This window comes from Lepidothrix coronata, unplaced genomic scaffold, assembly GCF_001604755.1.
Source record: "Lepidothrix coronata isolate B3197 unplaced genomic scaffold, Lepidothrix_coronata-1.0 Scaffold28, whole genome shotgun sequence".
Taxonomy (NCBI): domain Eukaryota; kingdom Metazoa; phylum Chordata; class Aves; order Passeriformes; family Pipridae; genus Lepidothrix; species Lepidothrix coronata.
In genome coordinates this window covers 4,328,331-4,341,926 of record NW_016690208.1, presented here as the reverse complement: position 1 = coordinate 4,341,926, position 13,596 = coordinate 4,328,331, and the positions used below count along the sequence as shown (strand labels likewise).

General features: G+C 53.5%; 1 protein-coding gene across 2 annotated transcripts in view; it reads right to left on the bottom strand.

The window, feature by feature from the left end:
• Nucleotides 1-13,596, bottom strand: part of OLFM1 (olfactomedin 1) — a 28,138-nt gene that overhangs the window by 13,539 nt on the left and 1,003 nt on the right. Inside the window, exons 1-3 of one of the 2 annotated variants that reach the window (XM_017810274.1) lie at nt 7,744-8,170; nt 5,531-5,680; nt 37-192 (exon numbers count right to left, since the gene is read on the bottom strand). In XM_017810274.1, coding sequence (XP_017665763.1) covers nt 37-192; nt 5,531-5,680; nt 7,744-7,893 — 456 coding nt within the window. In that variant the 5' untranslated portion in view covers nt 7,894-8,170. Of the gene's footprint in view, nt 1-36; nt 193-5,530; nt 5,681-7,743; nt 8,171-13,596 lie in introns of those variants that run through there. The other variant, XM_017810275.1, reaches the window with a different exon arrangement.

Below are 13,596 nucleotides of genomic sequence, written 5' to 3'. Positions count from 1 at the left end.
CCACAGCTCCATTAGGAGTTTGAAAAGCAGACATACCTTAAACTGCCTTGCCAGGTGCTGCTTGTGGCTTTCTTCCACTTGCTTAAATTTTGTTTCCAGTCCCCTCATCTGGTTTTCCATCTTCTCCACGTACTGTAGGTCTCTCTGGGTCCGCCTGTCCAACACCTCTATCGACTGGGACATGTTTTGCACCTGTCAAACGAGAAGGGACTCATTAAGAAGGTACTTCCAGCACCAAGGCAGCCCCTCTTTTGCATCCCAACACAGACCTTTTCCACACAGTCAGCAGAGATAAAGGGCAATCAGCCCATGCATTATTTACTAGTTAATCAACAGCATCTCACAGATCATGACCCCGTGCTCTAAACCAGAGTAAATGTGTTTCCTAAATGTTTTTCCTGCTGCACAGAATAATTTAACAATCTCACATGCAAAAAAGGGTTGTAGTCGAGGATAAAACATGTCACTCGTGGCTGCCTCTTTGAGAAGCTGGAGTGGCACCTGCTGTTGCACAAGGAGAGCTCTTAGTTGAGCAGAGGCCCACCTGGGTATGAGAAAAGCCTCTGCTCAGGTGCACATTTCCATTTCCTCGCGCGCGTGAGCGACGCTGATTTGCCTAAATGCAAACTTTACTCCCAGCTCGTAAAACTTCATTATCCAAAACAGCCCAACTGTTTACACAGCATCTGCCACAACAAACCCAGCTGCGGGTGAGGGCACCCTGGAGCTGGGAAGTACGGTGGGAGCTCCCACTCCCCACCGGTTCCTGCCCGCCGGGGCGGTTGTGCCGCGCCGGCAGCTCTGGGAGCCGAGCGGTGCCGCAGCCCCCCGTGCAGAGCCCATCTGGCCTCGCCCGAGGAACGAGGCAAAGAAGGTTGGCTGGGCTCATCGTGAGAAAAAGAGCTGAAGGTGTTAGGAGGGGAAGGAAACGCCAGCTAGGCTGACCTGATTTTGAAGGCTGGCTGCCATCTGATTTATTAAGATATTCCCTCCTCTCCTTTCTCAGGCTTGGGAGAGGGGGAACGAAGCTCTGACGTGGGCAGGCACCAAAGCACCTATTTAGCATGAGGCAATGAGCAATATTTAAGGCCCTTGCATCAGGGACGGATGTGTTTGTACCCCGGCTGGTACATTACGGGGCTCAGCCCACGGCCGGTGCTCCTGCCGCCGCCACGTCACCCACAGCAGCGCCACCGTGGCACCGCGGGGATGACGTCCGGGGCTAAAATGAATCAGGCACCCGAGCGTGCTGCTGCGTCAGGGCCGTCCTGGCTCAAGTCTCCTCGGCTGTGGGCGTCTCAGCAAAACCCAAATGTGAGCCAGCGCCGTCGCCGCGGATCCGCTCCCAGACACTTCCACTGCCACATCCGCTCCCGTCGCCGTCCTCGCCAGAGCCGAGCGCGGACAGGGCCGGGATGGGGAAGGAATGGTGCAAGTGCAATATTTCCTGGGGCCAATCGCACTGGGCTGTTGGTGACTTACCTCAAGTGACAGGGCGAGGGCACGGCAGGACACCCGCGCGCTGCCAGGGCTGGGAGACTCCTCGCTGAAACCAGCCCGGGTCAAATGCCAGCTGTGGTGTCTGCAGCTTGGGAGCCCATCAAAATGCCCATTGCTCATGCACGATGACAAGAAAACTATTACAGGGATCCATTAAAAATGTATGGGTGACCTGTATTTCAAAGGCCAGCAGCGAGGAAACATTCTGTACGACTCCTCCGGGGGTCTAATAGTCTTCCTCGGCAAAGGTGAAGCTATTTTCAGTCTCTGAGCCCCAGCACATCACCTGGAGATGAACCAGCACCCACCCTGACTACCCCCAAGGACCTGCTCAGAGAGGCCTGAGGAGCAGGGAAGAGCAGAACAAGACCCTCTTGGTTTGAAGAAGAAAAGAGCAAACCTGAGCTCAGCCTGAGACTGTTCAACTCCCGTTTAGCTGTGCCACCCCCAGGGAGCTTCCAGCAGTCACAGCTGGGTGCTAATTCACCTGGGCTGGATGTGGAGGAGTTTGAAGACCTCTCTCTACCCTGAGGCAGGAGAAGGGACAAGCGTGGCTGCTCTGCAGATATTTTTATTCTAGTAATCCAGTCTATTCTCCTTTGAGATGAGCTGTATCTGCCCAGCAGAATTGTTCCAAGGGGTTGGGATAGGAATGGCTTGTAGAGATCATGCAAAATTGATCTAATTGCACTAATGCCTAACCCCAACTAAAGGCCAAGCTGCAAGTAATCAGAAAAGAGCATTTCTGTAATGATGGACAAGTATCAGAGTTCACAGGGGCTGAGTAAGGCTATGGGGGGCTCCTTACGCTGCTTCTTGGTTGGTGGGGAGAGACAGACTCTGCTGTCAGAGCATCTCACTGGGGCTGCTGCTCTGAAAACACCTCTGGAGTGTTTCTGCCTCTCCCTGACTGCAGAGGAAAATAACCTCCTCACATGTCTCTAAATGGAGATGCCTAAAATAGCTGCTGTGCTATTTTGGGGGTGGATTTTACAAGCCCAGGCTCGGTATTTGTTGCCTGTATTGTTTTCAACCAGGCAAGATTGTGGCCAGACTTGCAGCATCGCCCCTGGTCCCTGAGAGCAGCTTGTGCTCCAGCAGCTGAAGATCTGCTTGTTTTCCATCATTAGCATATCACGCCCTTGATCCAGCAAAGTACTCTGGCACATGATTAGGTTTCAATGAGACTGTTCATAGCTTACACTTAAGCATGTACAGAAATGCTCTAATGAACTCAGGCCCAAGGATCCTGTCTCTCAAATTCCCTCAGCTTCCTCCATTAACTGCTGTCCTCAGTCATGGGCTACAATGCTTTTTGCCCCCACTCTCAACCTGAAACCTCATTTTCATCAAGCTAATGTGAGACAGGTACCTGTGATTGTCTTGGGGAAGGAATTATTTTTAGCATTTGAAATAGAAAATTAATACAAATGAAGCTTCCAGTGCTGTTCTTCTCATCTCGTTTGATGAGTTGTTTCAGAAGTAAAGCAAAGTATCAAAAAGTCAATATTGGCCTGATGACCTCAGTGAGATCTGTAAGGTCAAAGCCATGGTTTAAACCCTGCTCAAGCTTCCCTGTGGATCAGCCTTTCATACCAGCTCCAAAAGGCCTGTTCTAAGCCCATCTTTGGGGTTTGAATTGAGATGAATTTTTAGCCCTGGGCAGCTGGACAAACTGGTGGAACAACAGCATGAGGCACCTTAAGGGAGATTTTCATGGTCTATGGGAAAAATTAGCAGAGAAATGGATGCAGCTGATGGTTCAGAACATGAAAAGTTCATCTTATAAGGTCTGTAGGAGGCAAAGTGAAGGTTGAGAAGAGATGGCATTTTCCTTCGTAGATACACCTCAGAGTGACTATCAAAGGAACAAAAAGACCTGTTTAATCTGGAAATCAGCGCTGGCAAGATGAAGAATTGGCAGGAAACCAAAAATGGTTTGACCATCAGAGGAGGAAGCCCTCCCAGAAAACAGGGCCAAAATAAATAAATAAAAATCCATTTGAAGATAAAAAACATAATCTGTTTATGAGCAGGATTGAGGTGATGTCTTGGTTTGGAGGCAGCCCAAGATCTGGACTCAGCACCTGACACATATCAGGCTGGAAGGACTCCGTGTGCTCCAGCCAAGGATGAGCTCAGACACCTCAAGTGCCTAAACCTGGGCTGAACAGTTTGTGCGGTGGCGAGCGGCCCTGGCTCCCCTCACCTCCCTGAACGCTGCTCTTTAACCTGACTCGGTGCCCAGCACTCACTCCCCAGCCACAGGAACTGCACTTCCTACACAGATGCTCAGCCCCATGAGCTGAGTGTAGATGGATGCAGTCCTGGCAGCTTTGAACCACAAAATTCAGCTGCTGAAGCCTCTGTGTGGAGATTTCCACTGCAGCTGCTGTAATTGCTTTGTGTACACACACCCACCCACCCACCTACAAATGCAGCTTAATTCTGGCAACGCCTCATCATCCCCATAGGTGACCTCCAGGTCTGCTCCTTTGAAAATCCAAACAGTTACCTCTTTGACACATTATGCTGCTTCATCTGCTGGCAGAGAGAAGTCAGGAGCTGAGAGTTTTCCCATCACAAAGCCAGAGTTAAAACATCAGATGACGAGGGAAGGAGTTTTCAGGTTCAAAATCCTTCCTGGGAAGCTGGGAGCTCTTCACTGCAGTTTGGTTTCTCCTACAGGGATTGTCATTTCAGCCTCCCTCAAGATCAGATGTCTGGCACTAAGAGCCTATTCTTTATTTTGGGGTTTTTCATTTAGGTTAGCGTGGGAGTGAGATGCAGACAGATTAGCAGGCAGGTAACATCCCCAGAACACATGCCTGGAAATACAGCTCCTCCCTCACTCTATCCATTGGCAGCCAGAGAGCTGCATAAAAAAAAATCACCATGCGCTTACTTACACCCTCCTGATGTTATCCCAGGTCTCCTACACCCAACTCCTGTCCATTAGCAGAGGGCATTGGGTCAAATCCTGCTCATTTAATGCCTCTGAGCAGTTCTGGGAACACGAAGGCTCTCGGACATCCATGGCAGCTGCTCATAAATATAACGCCTGCTGCCTCTCAGGCAAATGGACCCATTGCGTTATTGCTCAGAGAAATAAAAGCTTGAGTAGGATTATTTTTAGAAGCCTCTGACATACCAAAGAATTGTTTTAGGGCTAAATGTTTCCTGGCTCGCTTTATTGTCCTTATCACATGGGAACATCAGTTAAGTGTAGGTTTAATGTTGTTACAGGGAATTAATACAGTGGCTTCCCCAAAGCAGCAGGACAAAAATTCTTTTGTCATGCACAACACATACCAATATAGCATTGGGGCATGGGGTTTAATTATTTATCCAGCACAGGAGTCAGCTTATATTTTAAAGAGAAGAGCACCATTTCACATGGAACAGCAATTCTTCGGTGAAATCTATTATCTGGAAAATTTCTGGTTATTGGGAATGTTTCCCTAATGAGATTCTTTGATCTTTTTGGACAGCAGACTATTAAAAACTAATCAAGTGGATGTCAACATTAGAAAGAAAACCACTAGCTGTCATCTCTGTGCTACTTGATGTTGACAGCTTGTACAGTTTTACTTGACCTCTTTAATATCAGCTTGGTTAGGAATGCATGGGCTTTGGGGTTTTAACTCTATTTCCTCTCATCTTGTTGAGGCTCATCCTTTGAAACTGCTTGTGTCAACATAATGAAAAAAAGGGTCAATTTTTGTTGTTGGTTTTTGGTTTTTTTTTTTTTTTTAGCGATATGGTTCAATATTGGCTGCTTTGATCTCAGCAGTTTTACCCTGACCTTAGCCCAGGGTTTCCTCTGTGCCTCAGAAACATGTAGAGATTTCTCCTCCTGACTGCAGCTCATTATTCCCCACCACACACACGGGAACAACTCTGGCACGGGAGATCTGGGCCAAGGGGTCCATCTTCCCTGGAAACCAAGGCTCAGTCCACCCTCCTCAGGTTTTTACCCCCAGTGTCACACCAAACCAAACCACTTTTCCCAGAAGGACTCAGCCATTACCTTTTCTAATAGTTGTCTCAGCTGCTTTGTCCTGGCATCACGCGAGCACATCGTCTGTTGAGGTGCCACCACTGTGCATATACAACGTCCCTCGCTATCCTGGGCAGAGCTGTAGACCTGCCAGCTTTCCTCTGGGTTGGTAGGCAACACCTAATTAACACAGGGAAAGATGAGTTAATTAAATGGGGGGAGGGCTGGCAGGGGTGTGGGAGGTGAAGGGGAATGAGTGGAGGAAGCAGGATGGACGTGGCAGAGAGTGGAGCTGTGCTGGAAGTGGAGGGAGGCTCCTCCGAGGGCCCAGCTGGCAAAATTCACTTGTAATGCAAAAATATGGATTGGGGACAAATAAAACAAGGGTCTGAAAAGGAGAGCAAGAGCTCAAAGAGGAAGGCAATGCATGTGGGAAGGCATGGACACAAGGAAAGCCAGGCAGCAGCGAGGGCTCCGGGTGCTGTCCGAGCACATCGCGGTGGGGACCCGCTGCCCCGCTGTCGTGACAGAGCACTTGGCTTCTCCTTGACACCCTGAGAAGGATGAGCCTGAGCCACCAGTGAGGGCACAGTGTCCTGATGAGGGCTGAGCAGTGAGCTGCCTCTGCAGAGCTCTCCCGGATCTGTCAGCTGGAAAATCAGCTCTCCTGAGTAAACGGACACCGGGAGTTACGTTTCTCCTTCCTCTGCCAGACTCCCCGGGGGATGGGGAGCTTCACCAGACAACCATTTCCCTCCAATGTTCACTGGGTTCCAGGCAGGGAAAGCCCGGAGCAGTGCCCTGTGAGGAGTGCCAGCAGGGATGGGATGCAGTCCGGAGAGTACCAGCAGGGTCTGAGCTTCCAGGACACACCACGGAAAGGGAGCCCAGCCCCAAACACAGCACATTCCTCAGCCCCCTCGAGCCCTCTGTGCTCTCCAAACCTCTCTGATCTTAATTTTCCTTTGTTCTCACAGCACTTTGCAAAATACATTATTTAACCACGACCCAGCCTCCGATCACTTGGAAGGTGTCATCATGTTCCCAACCAGAGGGGAAATGTTCTTTCTACTGTTTCACTGTAGAAAATAACCTTGCAAATGCCCACGTTGACAGACATGCCCTAAGACAGACGCTCAGGCAGCCACACAATTTGATTCTCTTGCTAAAGCAACCGGGGAAAAAATAAGAGTAAACAGATTTCATAAACCCTGATAACACGGAAAAAAAATTCCCAGCTTCATTCACCAGCTGCAGAACCACTACATGAAATACTCTTGGAACAGCAGAGCTGTAATACTGGAGCTCTCTCACAAGGCACAAGCATGCAGCCTGGAGGCAAAAGATGCCCAATTTTCCTTGCTCACGGAAGACAGAGAGACAGACAGGATTGTTTTCCAGCCATTCCCAAAGCGGGAAGCTCAGGCACAGCACCAGCTCTCCAGCAGAGCAGGGACAGGGGACGTACGGCACCACCGCGACACACGGCAACTTCTCCACCGCATCTCCATCCCACTGAGGACTGATCGGGAAAGGAGGGAAGCGCAGGAGCCTTCCGGGACTCGCACCCGTTGTCCCGCTGCTTCTGCAGCAGCAGCGAGGGAAACTTTGCATCCCTTTGGCTGCAGGGACGGGCGGGCACCTGGATCGCCCACAGCCCAGAACGACGGATGGCTAAACCACAGGAGAGGAGAGGAAGAGGGAGAGGGAGAGGTACTCTCCGCACGGCCATCCCCATCTCCTGCCCGCACCTCCTGTCCCCGCACCGCCCCATCCCCGCTCCTGCACGACCCCCGGGGGGCACTTGCAGCGCTGCCCCCCATCACCCCGAGGGGCGGCGATCCTGCCCCTCCCCGGGGCGCCGCTCTCTGCAGCGCGGGGGCTCCTGCAGGGGGGGGAGCCGGACGGCCGCGGGGGTCCCCTGGGGGGGCATCGGGACAAGGAGGGATGTGGCAGCGCGGGGGACACCCAGGCGAGGAGGGGACTGGGCGGTGGCGGGGAGCGGGGCGCTGCCGCCGCGGGAGGCAGGGATAGGTGCCCCGGGAAGCAGGGATGCTCCGGAAGGTTGGGATGCTCCGGGAGGTCGGGATCCTCCGGGCACCTGGGATGCTCCGGCAGGCAGGGATGCTCCGGGAGGCCGGGATGCTCCGGGAGGCAGGGATGCTCCGGGAGGCCGGGATGCTCCGGGAGGCAGGGATGCTCCGGGCAGCCCTCCCCGTCCCCCGCCGCCCCCCGGCACTTACTCCCGTGCTGCGGTCCAAGGTGCCGCCCGTGGCCGCCGTGAGTTTGGTGGTGTTGAGCCCCACGAGGGAGGGCAGCGTCTGCGACATCCAGTTGGTGATCATGGCCATGGTGCTGAGGACGACTCCAATCTTGAGTAAAGGCACAGACATGTCTGCGGGGGGGGGCGGCAGGCACCCTTCATTCTGCACCGGCGCCGGGCTCCATGCCGCTGGGTTCGGGCTGCGCCAGCCGCCCGGCCGCCGCCGCCGCTCGCCGCCGGCCCATCGTCCTCCGCCGCCCCGCCGCCGCCCTGCCCGGCGCTGCCGATGGTGCTGCCGGTGCCGCTGCGAGCGCTGCCGGTGCCGGTGCGGAGCGGGGCTGCCTCCCCTGCGCCCGCCGCCGCCGCCGGGCGCGCCCCGACCGGAGCGAGCGGCTGCAGGAGGCGGGTCGGGGGTGGGACGGGACGGGGAGGGGCGCGGGGAGGGAGCGCCCAGCCGGCCGGGGAGACTGCGGGTGGGAGGTGTGGGGGGGGACGGGAAAGGGGGGAGAGGGAGGGGAGAAGGGATTTGGGGAGGGGAGAAGGGAAGCAGGGATTTGGGGGAGGGATAGGGATTTTTGTCGGGAGGGTGGTTTGGGGAAAGGGGAGCGGAGGGAAGGAGGGGAGAAAAGATTTGGGGAGAAGAGGTTTGGGGAGAAAAGCTTTGGGGAAGGGGGAGCGGAGGGAAGGAGGGGTGAAAAGATTTGGGGAGAAAAGATTAGGGGAAGGGGGAGCGGAGGGAAGGAGGGGTGAAAAGATTTGGGGAGAAAAGATTAGGGGAAGGGGGAGCGGAGGGAAGGACGGGTGAAAAGATTTGCGGAGAAGACGTTGGGAGAAGAGGTTTGTGAAGAAAAGGTTTGGGGAAGGGGGAGTGGAGGGAAAAAAGGGTTTGGGGAGGACAGGTTGGGAGAAGAGGTTTAGGGAGAAAAGATTTGGGGAAGGGGGAGTGGAGGGAAAGAGGGGAAAAAAAGGGTTTGGGGAGAAAAGATTTAGGGAGAAAAGGTTTGGGGAAAGGGGAGCGGAGGGAAGCAGGGAAGAAAAAATATGTGGAGAAAAGATTAAGGAGAAAAGATATGGGAAGAAAAGATATGGAGAAAAAAGATATGGGAAACGGAAAGAACTGGGGAGAGGGGGAGAGATTTGAAGAGAGTCAGAAAGGCTTGGGGAAGGGAGAGAAAGATTTGGGGAGAGGGTAAAAGATTTGGGGGAAGGGGGGAAAACTGGGGGAAAGGAGAGAAGATTTGAGGGGACGGAAGAGAACTGGGGAGGAGGTGGAGGAGGTTTGGGGAGGGAGCGGAGCGGGGAAGGGGAGGCGGCTCCCCCTCTGCGGCGCTGCCGCTCCCTCTGCCGGCTGCGGGCCGCGCTGCGGGGCCGGGGGCGCTCGGGGGTCGCGGGGACCGCAGCGGAGAAGCGCCGTGCAGGGGACAAAGGGGAGCTGCTGCCAGCCAGGGGAGCCGGCCAGGGCTGCTGCCAGTCCTCAAGCGCTCCTTGAGAACTCCCGCACAATCCCGCGGGCTGTGCGACCCCTGCGGGGCACCTGGTGGTGCCCAGCCCTGTCAGAGCACCCTCCGCGTCCTCGCTCGCCCCCTCGCCGCATTCTGTCGCGACAGCGCTCTGTCAGAGCTAAGGATAAACCGAAATGTCCCGGTAGACCTGCCTGCCCTGTTCCTGCCCCACGCTGCTCCTGTCTCATTCCCAGTGCGGGAATTCCCTGCCGAGGAACCCCACGGGCTGCAAACATCAACCAACACCACTGGCCAGCCTGGCATATCATGGGCAGCTTGGTCACAACTCAGGTTTCCTGAAGGCATTTGCAGAACTGGCCTGGTGACCTCAGAACCAAAGTCTCCCACAAACAGAGCTCTGCAGTTCCTTGCACATCCTCCCCTAAGTGAACCTTTGAAACACCCTGTGCAAAGCAAAATTCTGAAATTAATCTGCTGTCCCTCTCCAGAGGATAGAGGTGACACCCATCACTCCACTGGTACAGCACCAGCCCTGGCACGTTGGAATAGCCACCACTGCCCTGTTGCAGGAGACCCTGAATGTTCCAACCACCACTGAGCTGATCTGTCCCACCTTAGCAGGACCTTGTCCCTCACTGGGGACATGGCCCTTGGTGTGGGATCATCCCAGCACTGCCAGTCTGGGCAAAGGGAGCAGCACCAGCCACAGCCCAGTGGAGCTGTTTCTGCAGGGAGAGCTGTGGAGCTCCTGTAACACACTGAAATAAAGCACACTTAGCAAGTCCACCAGGTGGAGAAAAAGAGATGAGTTAGAGCAGGAGCGCTGCTGCCAGGTCGGATCCTGTCCCTCCCAGCAGCAGCAGAATCAGGGTCTGGCAGCTGGAATGCCATTCCCTTCCCTCACTTCCCAGCAGCATCCACTTCACTCTGCCCCTTCCTCCTGCTCAGCTCTAGCCCAGGTAAGTCAGCCAGCTGCTGAAATCAGTAGGGAAACTCTCCTGCCCTCGGAACCACACACTGTCCTGCTTTGGGCTTCCAAAAGGGATAAACTGGTTCCACACTGTGGAATCAGCTTCACCCAGCCCAGGTGAGGCATCAGCAACCCTTCCATGGCAAAACTGCTGCCAGGGGTGTGGGGTGGTACCTGAGGGGCTCTGCAGCAAGGAGGTGCTTCAGGCTGTGGTTATAGGAACAGGTTCATTAGGCAAAAGCCTTGGATGGCTTCCAGCTTTTAGAAGGAATCACAGCTCCCTGCTCTGCTCCAGTGCTGCTCTAACAGGTGCTTCTGCTGTGCTCAGCACTGTGGCAGCTGAGGCTCTGATTGCTTATCTGATTTCATATCATATAAAACACTTGAGTGCTACACTTAAATCATCTTAACGTTCATTTTGCAACTGAGTCAGTAAGTAAAGTTTATCCCTCATATTTGTCTACTCCAGGAACATACAAGGGAATTAGACCTATAGATACTCCAATGTGTAAAATGGTATTCAGTGTGATAAGGATCATTCCACAAAGCCTCATTTCCCACCAGTGCACATTCATATGCCTTTCAAATGCTTTGCAAGGATTAAAACTTACTCAGATGGGGACAGCAAAGCACGGAGAGAGCAGCAGCAGCCACAAGTCCCTGCTGAAGAGGTGGCCCATTCCTGGGAACCTTTTCCCAGGGTTTGTGCAGGTAGAGGGAGGCAGAACTGCTCTGTTTCCCTGGAGCAGATTTCATTTCTTTCTCTTGCTCTCAGTGTTTACAACAGAGCCAAAACCAGCAGTTTTGGGGGAGGTTTTTCTGTTGCTGGTAAGATAAAAGGAGTTAAGGCAGGGACATCAAGATGTTCTTCCACACCTTTTCAGACAGTTCGGTGACTTAATGCATTAACAACCTGTGCTGGGAGCAGGATGGTCCCGAGCTTGTAGGGTATAACCTGGGGTGAAGAGAGGCACAACCCTCCCCCAAGTCATGGCCATGCAAGCTGAATCCACATCAGCTGCTCCAAAGCAGAGACCTGACAAAAAAAAGAGGGTCCCAGAAATGCTGCTGTTTCCCTTTTTTAGGGATGGAGGGTTATGCAGAGGGTGGTGGTCGCAGCTGTGCATGGACAAGCTGCAGATCATGGGCATCAAGGAGGAAAATGACTGTTGTCATCTCAGTGCCTGAAGTAGCTGATGTGCAAACATGGAAACTCTTCCCTACCCAAACAATTTCCCTTTTTTTAGAAGCCCAGCGTGGCAACAGAATGAAAATACTGACATAAAATTCCAATAAACTTGATGTGGGAGACCTGATGTTGCCTCCACTCCTGCTAGAGCACATCAGCAGAAACACTGGTGAAATCAAGGAGGAGGAGACTCAGGTGACTCTTTTTGACCTGATGGTATTCACTGATGGGGCTTTCCAGAGCAAAGCTGGATATGGACCTTGAAAAGCAACTTTCCATTGCAGAAATCCCTGCAGTACCAGTTCTGCTGAACTGGTTGAGCTCACCTTTCTCCTGATCACTTTGGGTTTTTGTTGCTGTTTTTCTTGTCCTGATGCACTCGCTGCAGCTGCCCTCCCCATGAGAGCAGGGGGTGCAGAGCTGCCCAAAAAATTAGGGGTTCCAAGGCTGCCCCCTCCGTGCCTCTCCTGCTGCAAGCAGGGAGCAAACAGCAGGAAAAGATGAACTGTTTAGGGAACAAAAGATGCTTTTTGCAGGCATGTATTCCGAGCAGAGAAAGAGGAGGAGTGATAGATAAAAGCAAAGAATAGGGTCTTCCAAAATAGCTACTTAGTGGAAAATTCCGCTGCTGGGAAGTGATAATGCAAAACGTGCCTGTCAGCCTGGAGGGGCCCTGCAAGGGTCAAGGTGTGCAAAGAGGGACAGTTCCAGTGTGAGCGTGCAGGACACGGCGGTCACTGTCTCCCTCTCCTGGCTGGTTTGGAGAAGAGGTGCTGAAGTTCCTGTTGCTCCCAAGTTTTGGTGGGGATTGTCAATGGACCCCAACCCGAGAATTCCAGTTGGCTGCACGGTGAGAGGACGGGAGCTGCTCTAAAACACACGCACCTGTATTTTAACAGCCTCAGATCTTGCCAGTGCTCCAAGCTGGCTCAGTAAACGCTGGAGGATCTCAACCAACACCCGAGGAGGGTGAGTCCAGCTGAGCTGGCTGCCCAGTGGAGGGGCTGGCAGCTCCTGTCCTGGGAGCACAGGACTCAGGAATTTGGCCAGGCACTCCAGCCAGTCCGAGGATTGCTCCGTGGTGTGTGGGACACCCCCTACTCCTGCTCTTTCCAGCTCCTCCTCTCTGTACTGGAGACCTGTGAGGTGTCCCAGGCACTCTGGGCAGGAAATGTGGGAAATGTCTGTCCTTTCTGGAAAGACCTGGTTGTGTAACTTCAGGGATCCTCCTTAGATACTTAGATTGGACTAAGTGATTTTCCTCCCTCCTACAGTTGATGGAGGAGCTCTGAACTGGCCTCTTGGAGGGTTTGCTGCCTCTACTGACTCTTGGCATCCCTCATGGAGCCCTGACTCATCCCAGGCTGCCCCACTGCCAGATGCTGCTGCACCCAAAGGAGTGTGGATGTGTGGAGACAGGCGAGCTGAGGGGTGGAGAGGAGCACCCCTGTCACATATGGATGGGACAGCATTCCAAAAACCAGGCTGTGGGGATGCTGAGCAGCTCTCTTGGGGCAGGTTCCTGCAGTGGGGTTAAGGCTGAGGATAAGAAGGTCCCAGCCCAGCCTTCTCAGCAGGCTCAGGTCTCTAAGCCCAGCCCAGAACCGCACTGGGGGCTCACTGTGTCCCTCTGCTTTCAGCCCAGCACCACAGAGTTGCAGAGGGAAAGGCCTGGACTCTGCTCTGGACAGAAAGATGACGTTTCTCATCCCCCTCTCAACTTAGTAAACTTTCACTCCCTTCCCTCGCATTCCTCATTCCCTGGAGGTACCTGAAAATCCCTCCAGCCTGAGAAGAGGCACCACCTGCCCTGGGAGGCAGCGTGGGCACCCACATCCTCATTAGGGAACACACACTTTGTACCCCCATCACCTCTGGGGCACAGGACGATCCTCTCTTGCATTTGCCATGGGGCATCTGTCCCTCAGCAGGTCACAAATGCCACAGCAAGAAATAGTACCAGTTTTCCCAGGTTTTTTGGTCTGACTTCCAAACTTCCTTGTTTTCTCTCTGGGGTTTTTTGTCACTGTTGTGCTACCATCACTCCCACAAGCCTCAGTCCTGGGCCCTGTAACAACAAAGAGCAAGCTCTTCCCCTCCTCACGGGAAGGGTATGGATGGACAGACAGGGAAAGCGAAGGAAGAAAAGAAAACAGCAATTTAAGACCTCAAAGTGCTTCAGAAAGAGTGAGCACGATGATGTGGATCAGT